Source organism: Leucopleurus acutus, assembly GCF_964270905.1.
Source record: "Leucopleurus acutus genome assembly, chromosome: 14".
NCBI lineage: Eukaryota > Metazoa > Chordata > Mammalia > Artiodactyla > Delphinidae > Leucopleurus > Leucopleurus acutus.
Window position 1 is genome coordinate 59,321,965 of NC_139156.1, and position 15,743 is coordinate 59,337,707.

Below are 15,743 nucleotides of genomic sequence, written 5' to 3' on the forward strand. Positions count from 1 at the left end.
AGCAGTCACCAGGGAAAATCAATCACCTCCTGGAGTTCTGATGAGCCTTAGATCAGAAACTCAAGGGAGGTCTGTGCTGTTAGCATGGTGCTAGACTGCGTTATCAAGTGGTGATATGTGTCTCTTGCAGCATGCTGTGGTAAAGATTGTGAGAGAGAAGTACTTGAAGACAACAGCATTTGAAAGCCAAGAGGAGCTGCAGAAATTTATTAGTGAGCTCTACGTTTTCTTGGTGGATCAGATGCATGTGGCCTTAAATCAAGTAGGTGCTTCAGAGCTAAAAACCCTTCCTTTTCTCTGTAGGTCCTCAGGGTCTCCTCTCAATGATTCCTTCCTTTCTTGCTTCTTTTCTTCCTTAATTCCACAAACATTTTTTGGGGTGTCTGCTCTGTGCTAGGCATTGAAAACACAAAGATGAATAAGAAACTGCCTAAGTTATAAGACTAATTTTAGGGAAAATAAGGGGATATCCTCTTTTAACTTCATAGAAATATTAATTTCATAACTCATAAATTTGATGGATAAAAAATAAATAAAATCAGCTATGTAAATTGTGGAAAAAAATTATCATTCTATTTATTCTGTGAATGTGTGCAGTTCTCAACTTTTTCTTCAAGACTGACAATCAAAACAAAGAAAAACTATGAGTTTTCAGATATTATACTTGAATGACAATGACACTTCATATATGCCTTTTCTATCTGACTGGTCTCCTCCCACTTGTCTGTTTATATTTGTACATCGTACATCTTGCCTTCATTTGCTCATTTTTTATGTATGCAGTTGTGGTTTGTTTGAAAACAAAGACAAAATCAAAGTGTTTTTGTCCCCCTGGTAGTCTGTAACCAGCTGTGCATCCTCAAAGCCTCTATTCTTTTTTTTTGTTAAAGGAAAGTGTGGATTTTTTTTTTTTTTGGCCTCGTTGGGGCTTCGTTGATGCGCAAGGGCTTTCTCTAGTTGCAGTGAGTGGGGGCTACTCTTCATTGCAGTGCGCGGGCTTTTCATTGCAGTGGCTTCTCTTGCTGTGGAGCACGGGCTCTAGGCATGTGGGCTTCAGTAGTTGCAGCACATGGGCTCAGTAGTTGCGTCATGCGGGCCTTCGAGTGCACATGCTTCAGTAGTTGCGGCGCGTGGGCCCAGTAGTCGTGACATGCAGGCTCTAGGGCGCATGGGCTCAGTAATTGTGGCTCGCCGGCTCTAGAGCACAGGCTCAGTAGTTGTGGTGCACAGGCTTAGTTGATCTGCGGCATGTAGGATCTTCCTGGACCAGGGATCGAATCTGTGTCCCCTGCATTGGCAGGCGGATTCTTAACCGCACTGTGCCACCAGGGAAGTCCCTCAAAGTCTCTATTCTATTTGTTCTTTCCTTCACTGTTTTTTTCTTCTCGGCCACCGTCACTTTTTCTTTTACCTGTTCAGCCTTCCTGAAAGAGGTAGGAGTGTCCAGTATCCTAGGGTTAAGAGAACAATCCTGCACAGATGATTTGGATGATTTGATTTGGAAAGCAATTGAGAACTGAGCATGAGATGGTAATTACTGTTGCCTTATGTCCCCAAGGAGCCCCTGTCTAGTAGAGGAGAGAGGCACAAAATACAAATAACTGCAGTAGAGTGAGGTAAGTGCTGTGACAAAGGTGTGTCCGTGGTAGAGCAGGTTAGGGGATGCCTAAAGAAAGTATCAACTTCACCCTGAGATCCACAGAGGAGCTGTGACTCGACCTGGGCCTTGAAGGCTAAAAAGAAGCTCACCAGGTAGATGTTTTAGAGCATTTGAGTCATAGAGAACATCATAAAGGCTTAGAAGCTTGGAAGAATATGGCATGTACAGAAACTGCATATAGTTCAGGAGCAGAGGTTGAAGTGGTTGAGTGACAGAGAAAATGGCGATGAAGCCAGGGATCAGTTCCTGGTAGGGGAGCTAGGAGCGTGGATGGAGGCCTTATATGCCACACAAAGAAGTTTTGGCTTTTTCCCTTATTAGCAGTTAGATGCAATAAATTTAATTATTTTATACTGGGAAATAATATGATTAGATTTACATTTTACAAAAAGCACTCTGATAGCAGTTAGAGGTGGTGAACTGGTGATGTTAACTGGTTATTACATACTAAGGAGGAACAGAGAGCAAAGATTCTTAAGTTTAAGTCTCAGTGACTGGGTAGTTGGCAATACCATTGACTAGGACAAGAAATACAACATAAGCAAATTTGGTGGAAGGCAAGTGATGTTGAATTCAGTTTTAAACATTGACTCTTGTGGGGTTTTGCTCAAGAGAGAGATCTGGGCTAGAGATTAGATTTGGGAGCCTTGAGTATATAGATGCTAGTCAAACTGTGGTCATAGATGAAGCTGCCAAGAAAAGCACGAGTAGAGAGAAAAGCAAGCTGGTAGCAAAACCCTAGGAAACACCAACATTTAAGGGATGGATGAGTAAAAGAATTAATAAAGGAGGCAAGTAAATTGTTGAAAAGGCAAAAGACCCAGAAGACAGTGGTATTTCAGGATCTAAGGGAAGAAAATTTTAAGAAGAAAAAATGGTCACCATTGTCAAATACTCTGAGGAGTTCAAGAAAAACAAGATCTGGGGTAGGGGGAGGGGAGATTGGAGAAAGGAGGTCAAAAGGTACAAATTTCCAATTACAAGATAAATAAGTACTAGGGAGGTAATGTACAGTATGAGGACTATAGTTAACACTGCTGTGTGGTATATATGAAAACTGTTGAGAGTAAATCCTGAGTTCTCATTACAAGGACAATTTTTTTTTTCTTTTTTTGCTTTCTCTTTTTATTGTATCTATATGAGATGATGAACGCTAACTAAACTTTCTGCAGTAGTAATTTCACAATATATGTTAAGTCAATATATGCGTATACAGTGATATATGTCAGTTATATCTTGATAAAGCTGGGGAAAAAAGAAAAAAATCTGAAAGGTTTTTATTGGATTTGGCAATAAGGAGGTTGTTGTTACCTTTACAGAGCAGTGTCATTGGGCTAATGATGTGGATTCAAATGATAATGAATTGAAGAGTAAATGAGTGATTAGGAAGCAGGTGGAATATTAATTCAGGAAGTTGGAAGATGAAGGGAAGAAGTAGGAAAGCAGTAGCTAGAAATTAGAGATTTTCTTTCTTTTTTTTTTTGCCGTACGCGGGCCTCTCACTGTTGTGGCCTCTCCCGTTGCGGAGCACAGGCTCCAGACGCGCAGGCTCAGCGGCCATGGCTCACGGGCCCAGCCGCTCCGCGGCATGTGGGATCTTCCCAGACCGGGGCACGAACCTGTGTCCCCTGCATCGGCAGGCGGACTCTCAACCAATGCGCAACCAGGGAAGCCCGAGACTTTCTTTTTAAGATGGAAAAGTCTTTAGAACATCCACAGGTTTAGGAAGAGTCAGCAGACTGGGAGAAGTTGAAAAGAAACAATTCAGGTGTAGGATTCAAAAGCTGAGGGGTTTTTTGCCTAATGATTTCTATTTCTTCTGTGAAGTAACACCTTTACTGAAAGTGAAGGGGTAAGAGTTGAATGAAAAGCTTGAAGAAAATTTAGATACTGCACAGCATTATGAAAAATGTTGCTGAACAAGGACAAATACATAGATTGCTGAGAGCATTAAAGGCCTTCAGCTAAAGCTGCATGCGGTTTTCTTCAGGATCAGTTAGCAGCTCCTGTCTAAGAATGAAGAAATCCGATTGTAGGATTGTTTTAATTTGGGAGTTTTCCGGGCAAGTGCAGGAAAAGGACAAGGATGCCCAGAACTTGAGTGTGCTGGTGAGAGAGTAGTATGAGTAGAAATCATGAGGTCCAGGCTTATCCATTTGGGAAATGATCAGCATATTGGAAGTCAGAGAGGAGTTTTAAGGGGACTAAATGACAAGAAGGGAGAAGGCTTGTAATGTGGGTTTGGGGAGTGGATATTAGAGGTATAATATTTCTGGTTTGGGCATGGCAGTGTGTTGCTGTTGGGATTTGGAGGTCAAAGTCACCAAAATTAAAAAGAACAAAAAACAGAGGCATTGATCAATGATCAAAAGCTTACTTTGGCCCATCTCAAATTTAGCTTTACTCTTCACATTCCTTAGTAACTCTGCTTGTTCAAGTCAGTGGTATTATTTTTATTTGTAGTTAAAGAATTTGGTGGGGTGGGGTGGGGGTCTTCCCTGGCCATAGCGTCTGGCCCAAGAGATTACTTGTTATTACCAGACTTGCTTTCCTATCTGGGTATATAGGATATATTATTTTTCCTTCTACCTTTCTGGCTATTTCTAAAATGTCTCCTTTGTAGAATCTATCTGTCTCTATATCCCACGGAAAACGTAGATGTAGCTGCCAAAGATTTACCCTGGGCTCGTGTTTTCTTGATGTTTAAAGACTCTAGCTAGTTCTTGCCAACCCTTTTCATGTCATGACACCTAAAAAATGATAATATTTGTCTGTACACTAGAGAAAGTGAAAGAAGCTGTTTGAGCTTAGAAGTGACTTAGGGATTCTGGCTGCCCTAAGGGTTGAAGAGAGCAGTTGTGCCCTGAATAATTTTTTACTCACTTCCATGAGCTTAGACTGTTGGTACTCAGATACCTGAGATTCTATTTCACCCTTGATATTCATCCTTTGGTTCACTCTCACTCTCTTAGTGTATTGGCAAGACTGTACGAAACCTCAATATCATTTTTGACATCATGACTAGAGTCTCACATTTGGTTTATTCTTATAAAACTTCTCTACTTGTAATTGCTTCATTTTGTCTGCCTAACATCTTGATGATGACAAGGCCATGCCAGATGATGTCCAAGGCACTCCTTCAACCATTTATACCAGCAGTGAACAGCTTCGACTCTTTGCATTTGAAGCAGAAGTCAATGAGAACTATGAAATGGCAACAGTGTACTATGAAGAGGTAATTAAACATCTTTCTGGTGGTTGTCATTACTGCTATTTGTACAATATGGGTATAATAAATAGTAGTTTCTGATTGTTTAAAATCCAACCTTATTGGTAAAAGGATAGACACATAGATCAATAAAACAGAGTCCAAATATAGGTGCACACAAATAAGGCCATTATATTTTCAACAAAGTTGTTTACAAATTCAATGCAGAAAGGATAGTCTTTTCAAAAAATTGTGTTAGAACAGTTGGTTATCCATATGCAGAAAATGAACCTCGAGAGGCAGAGATCAAGATGACAAAGTAAGAGGGCATGGAACTCACCTCCCCACCACGAACACATTAAAAATACATCTACATGTAGAACAATTCTCAGTGAAAACTAACTGGAAACTGGCAGAAGGACTCCTGTACAACCAAGGCTCTAAGAAAGATACACACACAATTGAGTAGAAGGGGAAGAAAAGTAGAAGGGGAGATCTGGTTAGGATCTGTGCCCCTCAGAGGGGACTCAGAGGAAAGGGGAGATTGCACTGGTGTATACCCACACTGGGGAGTAAGTAGGTCAAGCCACAGACTGGGTATCCCAGTCCTGGGTTCCTATGCAGAGGAGACAAGCCACCTTGGCTGGTTGGAGGACTGCTGGGACGGATAAAAAGGCTGGAGAAGCCTGGACTCCGCTCCTGAGGGGTGCAAGCGTCCTGGCTTGCCCTTGAGGCAAGGCAGAGATAGGTCTGCCCTACTGGCTGCCAGGTTTCCCATGGCTGCCTCACCATGCACCTGGGCCCAGGCCAAGCCAATGTTCCAGCCCCACTTAGACCATGCCACAGCAGCATTGGATCTGGGGACCACAACCAGGGAAAAGACTCGACCCTGGGTTGCATCTGAGAAGAGCCACTGATGCCTACACAGGCAGTGCATTGGACCTCTGTATGTACATGAGCCCCAGTTGCTTCAGGACACCCCTCCTCTGGTGCAAAGGTTTTGGTGTGGGGAGAGGGGAAAATGTGTACTTAATGGGAACATAGCCAGCTGGAGGAAAAATCAAATCCAATGTTGTGAAGCTATTGCCCTGTTTTCTTCTCAGAGTTTTATAGTTTTAGGTCTTACATTTAGGTTTTTGATTCATTTGAGTTATTTTTGGTATATGGTATTAGGTAAGGGTCCAACTTCAATCTTTGCATGTGGATATCCAGTTTTTTAGCACAGTTTGCTTAAAAGACTGTCCTTTCCCTATTGAATGGTCTTGTCACCTTTGTCAAAAGTGATTTGACCATATATGCTACGATTTATTTCTGGGCTCTCTGTTCTATTCCCTTGGTCTCTATGTCTGTCTTTATACCAGTATCAGGCTAATTACTATAGCTTTATAAGTTTTGAAATCAGGAAGTGTGGGTCTTCCAGTTTTGCTCTTTTTTAAGATTGCTTTGGATATTCAGGGTCCCTTAAGATTCCATATGAACTTTAGAATGGACTTTTATATTTCTGCAAAACACAGCATTGGAATTTTGATAGATATTGCATTGAATCTGTAAATTGCTTTGGACTATATGATATCTTACCAATATTAAGTCTTGCAATCTGTGAACATGGAATGTATTTCCATTTGTTTATGTCTTCTTTAATTTCTTTCAGCAATGTTTTATAGTTTTAACTCATTATGAGTTGCTTTTATTATTACATATTTGTGGATAAGCTTATGTTTGCATTCTCAAGACTGTGACAGAAATGATTATATGTAAATCTTTAAAATGAAATATAAAATGAACCTTTTGGTTCCCAAGTAATTGGATGAGCGTATGATGACCAGAACACTGACACTAGGAAGCAATGAGTTGAGGATTCATTTTTTACATTATTTCATCAAATATTTATTGACCACATACTATAAGCCAGAGAAGTGACTGTTCTAGGCATTCAGACTGTTCTATGACTTCTTAGTCATAGTTTCTACTTTCATAGAGCTTATAGTATTTATGGAGTGCTTACTGTGTGATGTTGTGTGCATAAAGAATATGACATAGCGTCACAATAACCTTGGTCCTCCTGATGTTTCATGTGATAGAGGTTGGTTCGTGAGCCCCAGAACCTGGAGCACTGGCTGGACTACGGTGCCTTCTGCCTCCTAACTGAAGACAATATCAAAGCACAAGAGTGTTTTCGGAAAGCCCTTTCCCTGAACCAGAATCATATCCACAGGTATGGTTGGAAGGGAGATAAGGAATGAGTAGGAGCAGATAAGCTTCTATATGAAATTGTCTTGGTTCCACGACTGTGACATGGGACCATGTTGTTAATCATGTTGGTGGTCTCTTCTCAGCTTGTTGCTGTGTGGTGTCCTGGCTGTCCTGATGGAGAACTATGAACAGGCAGAAATTTTCTTTGAAGATGCTACTTGCTTGGAGCCAACTAATGTTGTAGCCTGGACTTTACTTGGTTTGATATTTTCCTGTGATATGAATGTGTTTTCTTTCATTAGAAGATTTTCCCTTTCTCTTTCCACTCTTAAATGGCTCATTGTGTAGTTCTTAAACTTTAGTAAAAGTGTGGGAAATTTAAGTGAAATGTTGTCATTCTTCAGTATATGATGGTGGGAAATTAGTCACATTTATTTCAACATCTTTTTTTCTTCAGGCTTGTACTATGAAATTCAAAACAATGATATTCGAATGGAAATGGCATTTCATGAAGCCTTCAAACAGCTTCAGGCACGAGTGCTTCAGGCACAAGTTACAAAGCAGAGGAGCACCGGTACTGTGGAGTATGTTGAAGAAGGAGGGAAAGACGACTCCTGTTTAGGCCCTTGGGGAATAACCAGTGGTTCTTCTACAGCAGCAGTCAAGGTGGAAGTCCCAGCAGGTAGGACCAGGGAGATGATGAGTGGCTATTGGAAAAATATTACTGGCCTTATGAGTAGGACCTGGCACATAGTAGGTACTCAGTAAATAGCTGTTAAATGAATGAGAAGGTGGAGTTTTGAGTTGTTCCAGGGATACCAGGAAAGAGTCCTTCTACGTGTTTCCTCATTCATGTGACAGAAAGTTGGAAGCTTCTACTTGTTGCTATTCAGTTTTTTGAGACTTAGAGAATTTACTGTCTCTGTGTATCCCTAAAAGGGGTATCATTTTAGCTGAGTAAATTTCATTCTTTTTCCCCTCACTCTCTTCCCCAGTATGTAAGGTCCCATTCTTGTGATTGTTAAATTTATTTGTTTATTTATACACTGTATTTTTTTCCTGTTCTTCATTGACATTCTCCTTTCCTCCACTTTAGGAAATCAGTCATTCTAATGTATTTAATGTGTGTATTTTTGTTTATGTGTTTCTTCCATATGTTATTTTGTTTATAAGTTATTGTACATTGTTATTTTGTGAACATGTATTTTCAACAGTTTGAGGTATAATGGACATTTCATAAACTGCACATATTTAATGTACAATTTGATGTTTTGACATATGAACACACCCATGGAAACATCACCACAATCAAGATAATGAACATATCCCAAATCCCCCAAACTTCCCTTGTGCCCATTTGTAATCTCTTTCTCTTGCTCCTATTTCCAGATAACCACCAATCAACTTTCTATCACTATAGATGAGTTTGCATATTCTATCACTATAAATGAGTTTGCATATTCTAGAATTTTAGAATTAAACAGAATCACACAGTATATACTCTTTTTTGTCTTCTTCCATTAAGCCTAATTATTTTGAGTTTCAAACATGTTGTTGCCCATATCAGTAGTTTGTCATTTTTTATTTCTAAATAGTATCCTGATGTACAGAGATACCACAGTATGTTTATTTAGTCACCTGTTGATATATATTTGGGTTGTTTCTAGTTTGGGACTATTAAAATAAAGCTGCTATGGATATTTGTGTACAAGTCTTTGTATAGACATATACTTTCATTATCTTGGGTAAATATTTAGAAGTTGAATAGCTGGGACCCTTGGTTATCTAACAGTATGTTTTTTATTTTCTAAATATTTGGGGATTTTTCCAGATGTCTTTGTTTTTTATTTCTAATTTAATTTCATTGTGATTAGAAAATGTGCTTTGCATAATTTGAATCCTTTTAAATTTATTTGGACTTGTTTTATGGTCTAGTTTTTGATCTGTCTTGATCCCATATACACTTGAAAAGAGTGTGTATTCTGCTGTCATTGAGTGGAGTGCTCTATAAGTAGGTTTAATTAGTTGATTGTGTTGTTCAACTCTCCAAATGCTTTGTAGTTTTGTGCCTTTGAAGTTTTGTTTAAATAGTTCTTGCCTCAAGTCACATTTTCTTCAATTAACTTTATAATATTAGTTTTACATTTAGATCATTTTAAAAATTTATTTTTATTATTTTATTTATTTATTTTTGGCCGCCTTGGGTCCTCGTTGCTGTACGTGGGCTTTCTCTAGTAGCAGTGAGCGGGGGCTACTCTTCATTGCAGCATGCGGGCTTCTCATTGTGGTGGCTTCTCTTGTTGCGGAGCACGGGCTGTAGGTGTGTGGGCTTCAGTAGTTGTGGCACGCGGCCTCAGTAGTTATGGCTCACGGGCTCTAGAGCGCAGGCTCAGTAGTTGTGGCGCACAGGCTTAGTTGCTCCGCGGCATGTGGGATCTTCCCAGACCAGGTCTCAAACCTGTGTTCCCTGCATTGGCAGGCGGGTTCTTAACCACTACGCCACCAGGGAAGTCCCTACTTAGATCTTTAATCTATCAGGATTCCATCTTTGACTGTGATGCAAGGTAGGCATCAAATTTTATTTTTCTCCACATATAGATCTAGTTTTCTCAAAACCATCTATTAAACCATCATCTTTTATCCTTTGATTTAAGGTATATGTGTCTCTGAGCTCTCTGTTCTGTCTCATTTGTCTGATCTTAAAACAATATCACACTCTTTTTATTGCTGTGGTGTTATAGTATGCCTTCGTATCTGACATATGAGGTTCTCCCATTTACTTGCCTTTTTTATACCTGACTTACCTATTCATGAATGTTTATTCATCTGTATGAATTTTATAGTGAGTTTATCAAGTACATTAAAAATCCAGTTGGAAATTTTATTTGGACTGTATTGAATTTATAGATAAATTTAGGGCTAATTAACATCTACATATTATTAAACCATTCCATCCAAGTGTGTGGAGGATCTCTCCATTTACTCTGGTCATCTTCTGGGTTCTTTCTTAAAGTTATAACATTTTTTTCCAGTGAGGCCCTGTTTAAGTAATTCATAGATATTTTATAGATTCCATTGCTATCATAATAGTATCTTATTTTAATTATGTTTTCTAGTTGGTTATTGCTGTATTTTTTAGTGTATGCTGTTGATTTTCTACATTTTAGATTTTAGTGTATACTGTTGTTTTTTAGATTGAACTTGTATATGACAATCTTATTTGACTCTTATTGATTCAAATAGATTATTAATTCTGTTATTTTTTTCCAGAATATGATTATCATATCATCTGCCAATAATGACAGTGTTACGTTTTCCTCCCAATCCTCATACTACTCATGTCTTTTTATTATCTACAATAATATGTTGTATATTAGTTGTGTTGTTCAGCATTGTCTTCTTTCCTGTCTTAAGGGGAATGAGTTTAAAGTTTGTCTATTAAATGTAAAATATGCTGTAAGCTTTTTCTGAAAAACCTTTACAGAATTAAGGAGGATCTCTTCTATTCTTAATTTCCAAAGAGTTTTTTTCATTAATAGGTGTTGATCTTTATCAAATTCTTTTTCTGCATCAGTTGAAAAAAATAATTTTCTCCTTTTATCTATTAATACAGTGAACAACATTGACAGATTTCTTTTATATTGAACAATTCTTGCAATAATTGGAAATCCTACTTGATCATAATGTATTAGTTTTTAATATACCTTTGGATTTGAATAGCTAATGCTTTATTTTGGATCTTTGCATCTATGTTCATAAATGAAATAGACGGTAATTTTCTTTTGTCGTCTACTTTTTTTTTTTTTTTTTTTTTGCGGTACGTGGGCCTCTCACTGTTGTGGCCTGTCCCGTTGCGGAGCACAGGCTCCAGACGCACAGGCTCAGCAGCCATGGCTCACGGGCCCAGCCGCTCCGCGGCATGTGGGATCTTCCCGGACCGGGGCACGAACCCATGTCCCCTGCACTGGCAGGCGGACTCTAAACCACTGCGCCACCAGGGAAGCCCCCTGTCGTCTATTTTTATAATCAAGATTATTTGGCACCTTTCCTTTGCTCTTCTGTATCAACTTATATATGATACAGTTGATTTTGACTTAAACATTTGGCAGAACTCAACCATAAAACAACTGGGACCTGGGGTTTTTGGCAAAGGAGGTATTGACTATCATTTCATTTTCTTAATCTTTAAGAATTTGCATTCTGTATTTCTTATTGTGTTATTCATGGTATTTTATACTTTTTAGAGTTCATCAATTTCATCTAGTTTTAAAAATTTATTAAAATATGATTTTTCATATTAATCTTTTATTTTTAAATACACTTCATTTTTTAGAGCAGTTTTAGGTTCACAGCAAGATTAAAAGGAAAGTATAGAGATTTCACATATACTTCTTGCCTCCACACATGCATAGTCTTTCTGCCCCATTATCACCATGCCTGGTGACATATGATATGCTGTATCTTAAAAGCTTATGTGCCATCTGTATATCTTCTTTGGTGAGATGTATGTTAAGGTCTTTGGCCACTTTTTAATCAAGTCCTTTATATTCTTATTGTTAGTTTTAAGAGTTCTTTGTATATTTTGACTAAGTCTTTTATCAGATGTGTCTTTTGCAAACATTTTCTCCCAGTCCTATGGCTTGTCTTCTCATTCTCTTCACATTGTTCTTTGCAGAGCCTGAGTTTTTAGTTTCAGTGAAGTCCAGCTTGTCAATTCCTTCTTTCATGGGTCATGCCTTTGGTGTTCTATCTAAATAGCCATACTCAATGTCATCTAGGTTTTCTCTTATGTTATCTTCTAGGAGTTTTATAGTTTTTGCATTTTACACTTAGTTCTGTGATCCTTTTTTTTTTTTTTGAGGTATGCAGGCCTCTCACTGTTGTGGCCTCTCCCGTTGTGGAGCACAGGCTCCGGACGCGCAGGCTCAGCGGCCATGGCTCACGGGCCCAGCCGCTCTGCGGCATGTGGGATCCTCCCGGACCGGGGCACGAACCCGTGTCCCCTGCATCTGCAAGCGGACTCTCAACCACTGCACCACCAGGGAAGCCCTGTGATCCATTTTGAGTTAATTTTTGTGATGTTATGATGTCTGTGTTTAGATTCATTTTTTTGCATGTAGATGTCCAATTGTTCCACTGCTATTTGCTGAAAAGTCTATCTTTGCTCAATTGTATTACCTTTGTTTTTTTGTCAAAGATTAGTTTATATTAATGTGGGTCTATTTCTGGGCTCCCTATTCTGTTCCACCAATCTATTTGTCTATTCTTTTGCCAGTACCACACTGTCTTGATTATTGAAGCTTTATAGTGTGTCTTGAAGTCAGGTAGGGTCAGTTCTCCAACTTTGTTCTCCTTAAATATTATGTTAGCTGTTCTGTGTCTTTTGCCTCTCCATATAAACTTTAGAATCAGTTTTTTGATATCCACAGAATAACTTTCTGGGACTTTGATTGGGATTGCATTGAATCCATAGATCAAATTGGGAAGAACTGACATCCTGATGATAGTGAATCTTCCTATCCATTAACATGAACTATCTTTCCATTTATTTAGTTCTTTTTTGATTTAGTTCATCATAGATTGTAGTTTTCCTTATACAGAACTTGTATATATTTTGTCAGATTTATACCTAAGTTTTTCATTTTTTGGATGCCAATATAGATAGTGTTGTGCTTAAATTTCAAATTGCACTTATTTGTTGCTGGTATATAGATTAACTTTTATATATTAACCTTGTATCCTGCAATTTTGCTATAATTGCTTATTAGTTCCAGGAGTATTTTTGGTCACTTCTTTTGGACTTTCTACATAGACAATCATATCTTTTGCAAACAAAGACAGTTGTATTTATTCCTTCTCAATTTGTATTCCTTCCTTCCCAATTTGTATTTCTTTTATTTCTTTTTCTTGTCTTGTTGCATAGCCAGGACTTACAGTATAATGTATGATGTTGAAAAGCAGTGGTGAGAAGGGACATCCTTCCCTTGTTTCTGACCTTGTGGGAAAACTTCAAGTTTCTTACCACTAAGTATGATGATAGCTATAGTTTTTTGTAGATATTCTTAATCAAGTCCAGGAAGTTTCCCTCAATTCCTAGTTTACTGAGAGTTTTTATCTTGAAGAGGCGTTAGATTTTGTCAAATGCTTTTTCTGCATCTATTGATATGATCATATGATTTTCTTCTTTAGCCTGTTGATATTCTGGATTACATTAGTCAATCTTTGAAAGTTCAACCAGCCTTGCATACCTACGTTAAATCCTATTTGGCCATGGTGTATAATTCTTTTATATATTGTTGAATTTGATTTGCTAATATTTTGTTGACAATTTTTGAGTCTATGTTCATGAGAGATAATAGTCTGTAGTTTTCTTGTCTTGTAAAGTCTTTGTCTGGTTTTGGTATTAGGAAAATTTTGGCCTCATAGAATGACTTAGGAAGTATTCCTTCTGCTTCTGTCCTCTTAAAGATATTGTATAGAAATGGTATAATCTCTTATTTAAATGTTTGGGAGAATTCACCAGTGAACCCATCTGACCCTTGTATTTTCTGTATTGGAAGGTTATTAATTACTGATTCAGTATATTTAACAGATATAGTCCTATTCAGATTGTCTGTTTCTCCTTGTGTAAGTTTTGGAAGATTATGTTTTTTAGGAAGTTGGTCCATTTCATCTAGGTTATTAAATTTGTGGGCACATAAGTGTTCATAATATTCCTTTACTATCTTTTTAAAAAATTTATTTATTTATTTGGCTGCATTGGGTCTTCATTGCTGCACGTGGGCTTTCTCTAGTTGCGGCGAGTGGGCGCTACTCTTTGTTGCTGTGTGTGGGCTTCTCATTGAAGTGGCTTCTCTTGTTGCAGAGCATGGGCGCTAGGTGCGTGCACTTCAGTAGTGTGGCACGAGGGTTCAGTAGTTTTGGCTCGTGGGCTGTAGAGTGCAGGATCAGTAGTTGTGGCATACAGGCTTAGTTGTTCCACAGCATGTGGGATCTTCCTGGACCAGGGCTCGAACCCGTGTCCCCTGCATTGGCAGGTGGATTCTTAACCACTGCACCACCAGGGAAGCCCTTTACTGTCTTTTTAATGTCCATGGGATCTGTAGTGATGTCTCTTCTTTCATTTCTGATATTAGTAATATGTCCTCTTTTTCTTTCTTTCTTTTTTTTTTTTTAGTTAGCCTGGCTAACGACTTATTGATTTTATTGATCTTTTCAAAGAGCCAACTTTTGGTTTCATTAATCTTCTCTATTAATTTTTAATTTTATTGATTTCTGCTTATATAGTTATCATAGCTTTTCTTTTAACTTTGTATTTAATGAAAAATTCTCAACAAAATATTAGCAAACCAAATCCAACAACACGTAAAAAAAGATCATACAGTATGACCAAGTTTATCCCAAGTTCACAAGGACGGTTCAACATATGCAAATCAATCAATGTGATACACCACATCAAAAAAAGAAAAGACAAAAACTACATGATCATCTCAATAGATGCAGAAAAAGCATTTGACAAAATTCAACATCCATTCATGATAAAAAGTCTTACCAAAGTAGGTATACAGGGAACATATCTCAACATAATAAAAGCTATTTATAACAAACGCACAGCTAATATAATACTCAACGGTGAAAAGCTAAAAGCCTTCCCACTAAAATCTGGAACAAGACAAGGATGCCCACTCTTACCCCTTCTATTCAACATGGTATTGGAAGTCCTAGCCACAGCAATCAGACAAGAAAAAGAAATAAAAGGTATCCAGATTGTAAGGGAAGAGGTATAATTGTCATTATATGCACATGACATGATACTATATGGAGAAAACCCTAAAGATTTCACACAAAAACTTCTAGAACTGATAAACAAATTCAGCAAGGTAGCAGGATACAAGATTGACATACAGAAATCTGTTGCATTTCTTTACACTAGCAATGAAATATCAGAAAGGGAAAGTCAAAACAAAACAAAACAAAAAACAATCCTTTTAAAATCGTATCCAAAAAAGAAAACAAAACAAAATACATAGGAATAAACCTGACCAAGGAGGTGAGAGACTTATCTGCTGAGAACTATAAAAAACTGATAAAGGCAACTGAAGATGATTCAAAGAAGTGGAAAGATTGCTTATCTCCACTTTTTTTAGTTCTTTTACTGAGGTTATGTCTTGTTCTTTCATTGGTAACATATTCATCTGTCTCTTCATTTTGCCCAATTCTCTGTTTATTTCTGTGTGGTAGGGAGGTAAGTTGGTTACACTTCCCAATCTTGAAGAAATGGCCTTATGTAGGAGATGTCCAATGGGGCCCAGCAGGGCACTCGATTCTCGTCACCAGAGCTACGTGCTCTAGAGGTATCCTGTATGTAGGCTACATGCATTCTTCTTTTGTGGCAAGGTGAACTAATGTGGGCATGCTGGTAGGCGGAGCTGGGCCCTGGCCCAGTTGTCTGTGAGGCAGTGCCTCATGTGGTGGCTGAGGGCCCAATGGAGGGCACAGTAGGCTTCCTGTGTGGTTGGCTGTGAAGCCCTGGTGGGAATTGGGGCTGGTGCTGGCCCACTGGTGGGCTAGGCTGTATCCCTGTGCAGCTGTCTGTGAGCTCCAGGAGGGCTCATGGCTTGTGCCAACCCCCTGGTGGGTGGGTTCAGTCCCCAGTGGTAGTAAGCTAGCGGGAGGATTCTA

General features: G+C 38.5%; 1 protein-coding gene across 5 annotated transcripts in view; it reads left to right on the forward strand.

The window, feature by feature from the left end:
- The window catches only part of CFAP70 (cilia and flagella associated protein 70), a gene marked incomplete at its 5' end in the record, with an annotated part of 86,689 nt that overhangs the window by 49,334 nt on the left and 21,612 nt on the right, over window positions 1-15,743 (forward strand). For 3 of the 5 annotated variants that reach the window (XM_082854030.1, XM_082854027.1, XM_082854029.1), the window contains 5 exons: window positions 131-262; window positions 4,770-4,895; window positions 6,950-7,083; window positions 7,205-7,320; window positions 7,519-7,743. In XM_082854030.1, the coding sequence (XP_082710156.1) occupies window positions 131-262; window positions 4,770-4,895; window positions 6,950-7,083; window positions 7,205-7,320; window positions 7,519-7,743 (733 nt within the window). Of the gene's footprint in view, window positions 1-130; window positions 263-4,769; window positions 4,896-6,949; window positions 7,084-7,204; window positions 7,321-7,518; window positions 7,765-15,743 lie in introns of all 5 variants that reach the window. The other 2 variants (XM_082854031.1, XM_082854028.1) reach the window with 1 other exon arrangement.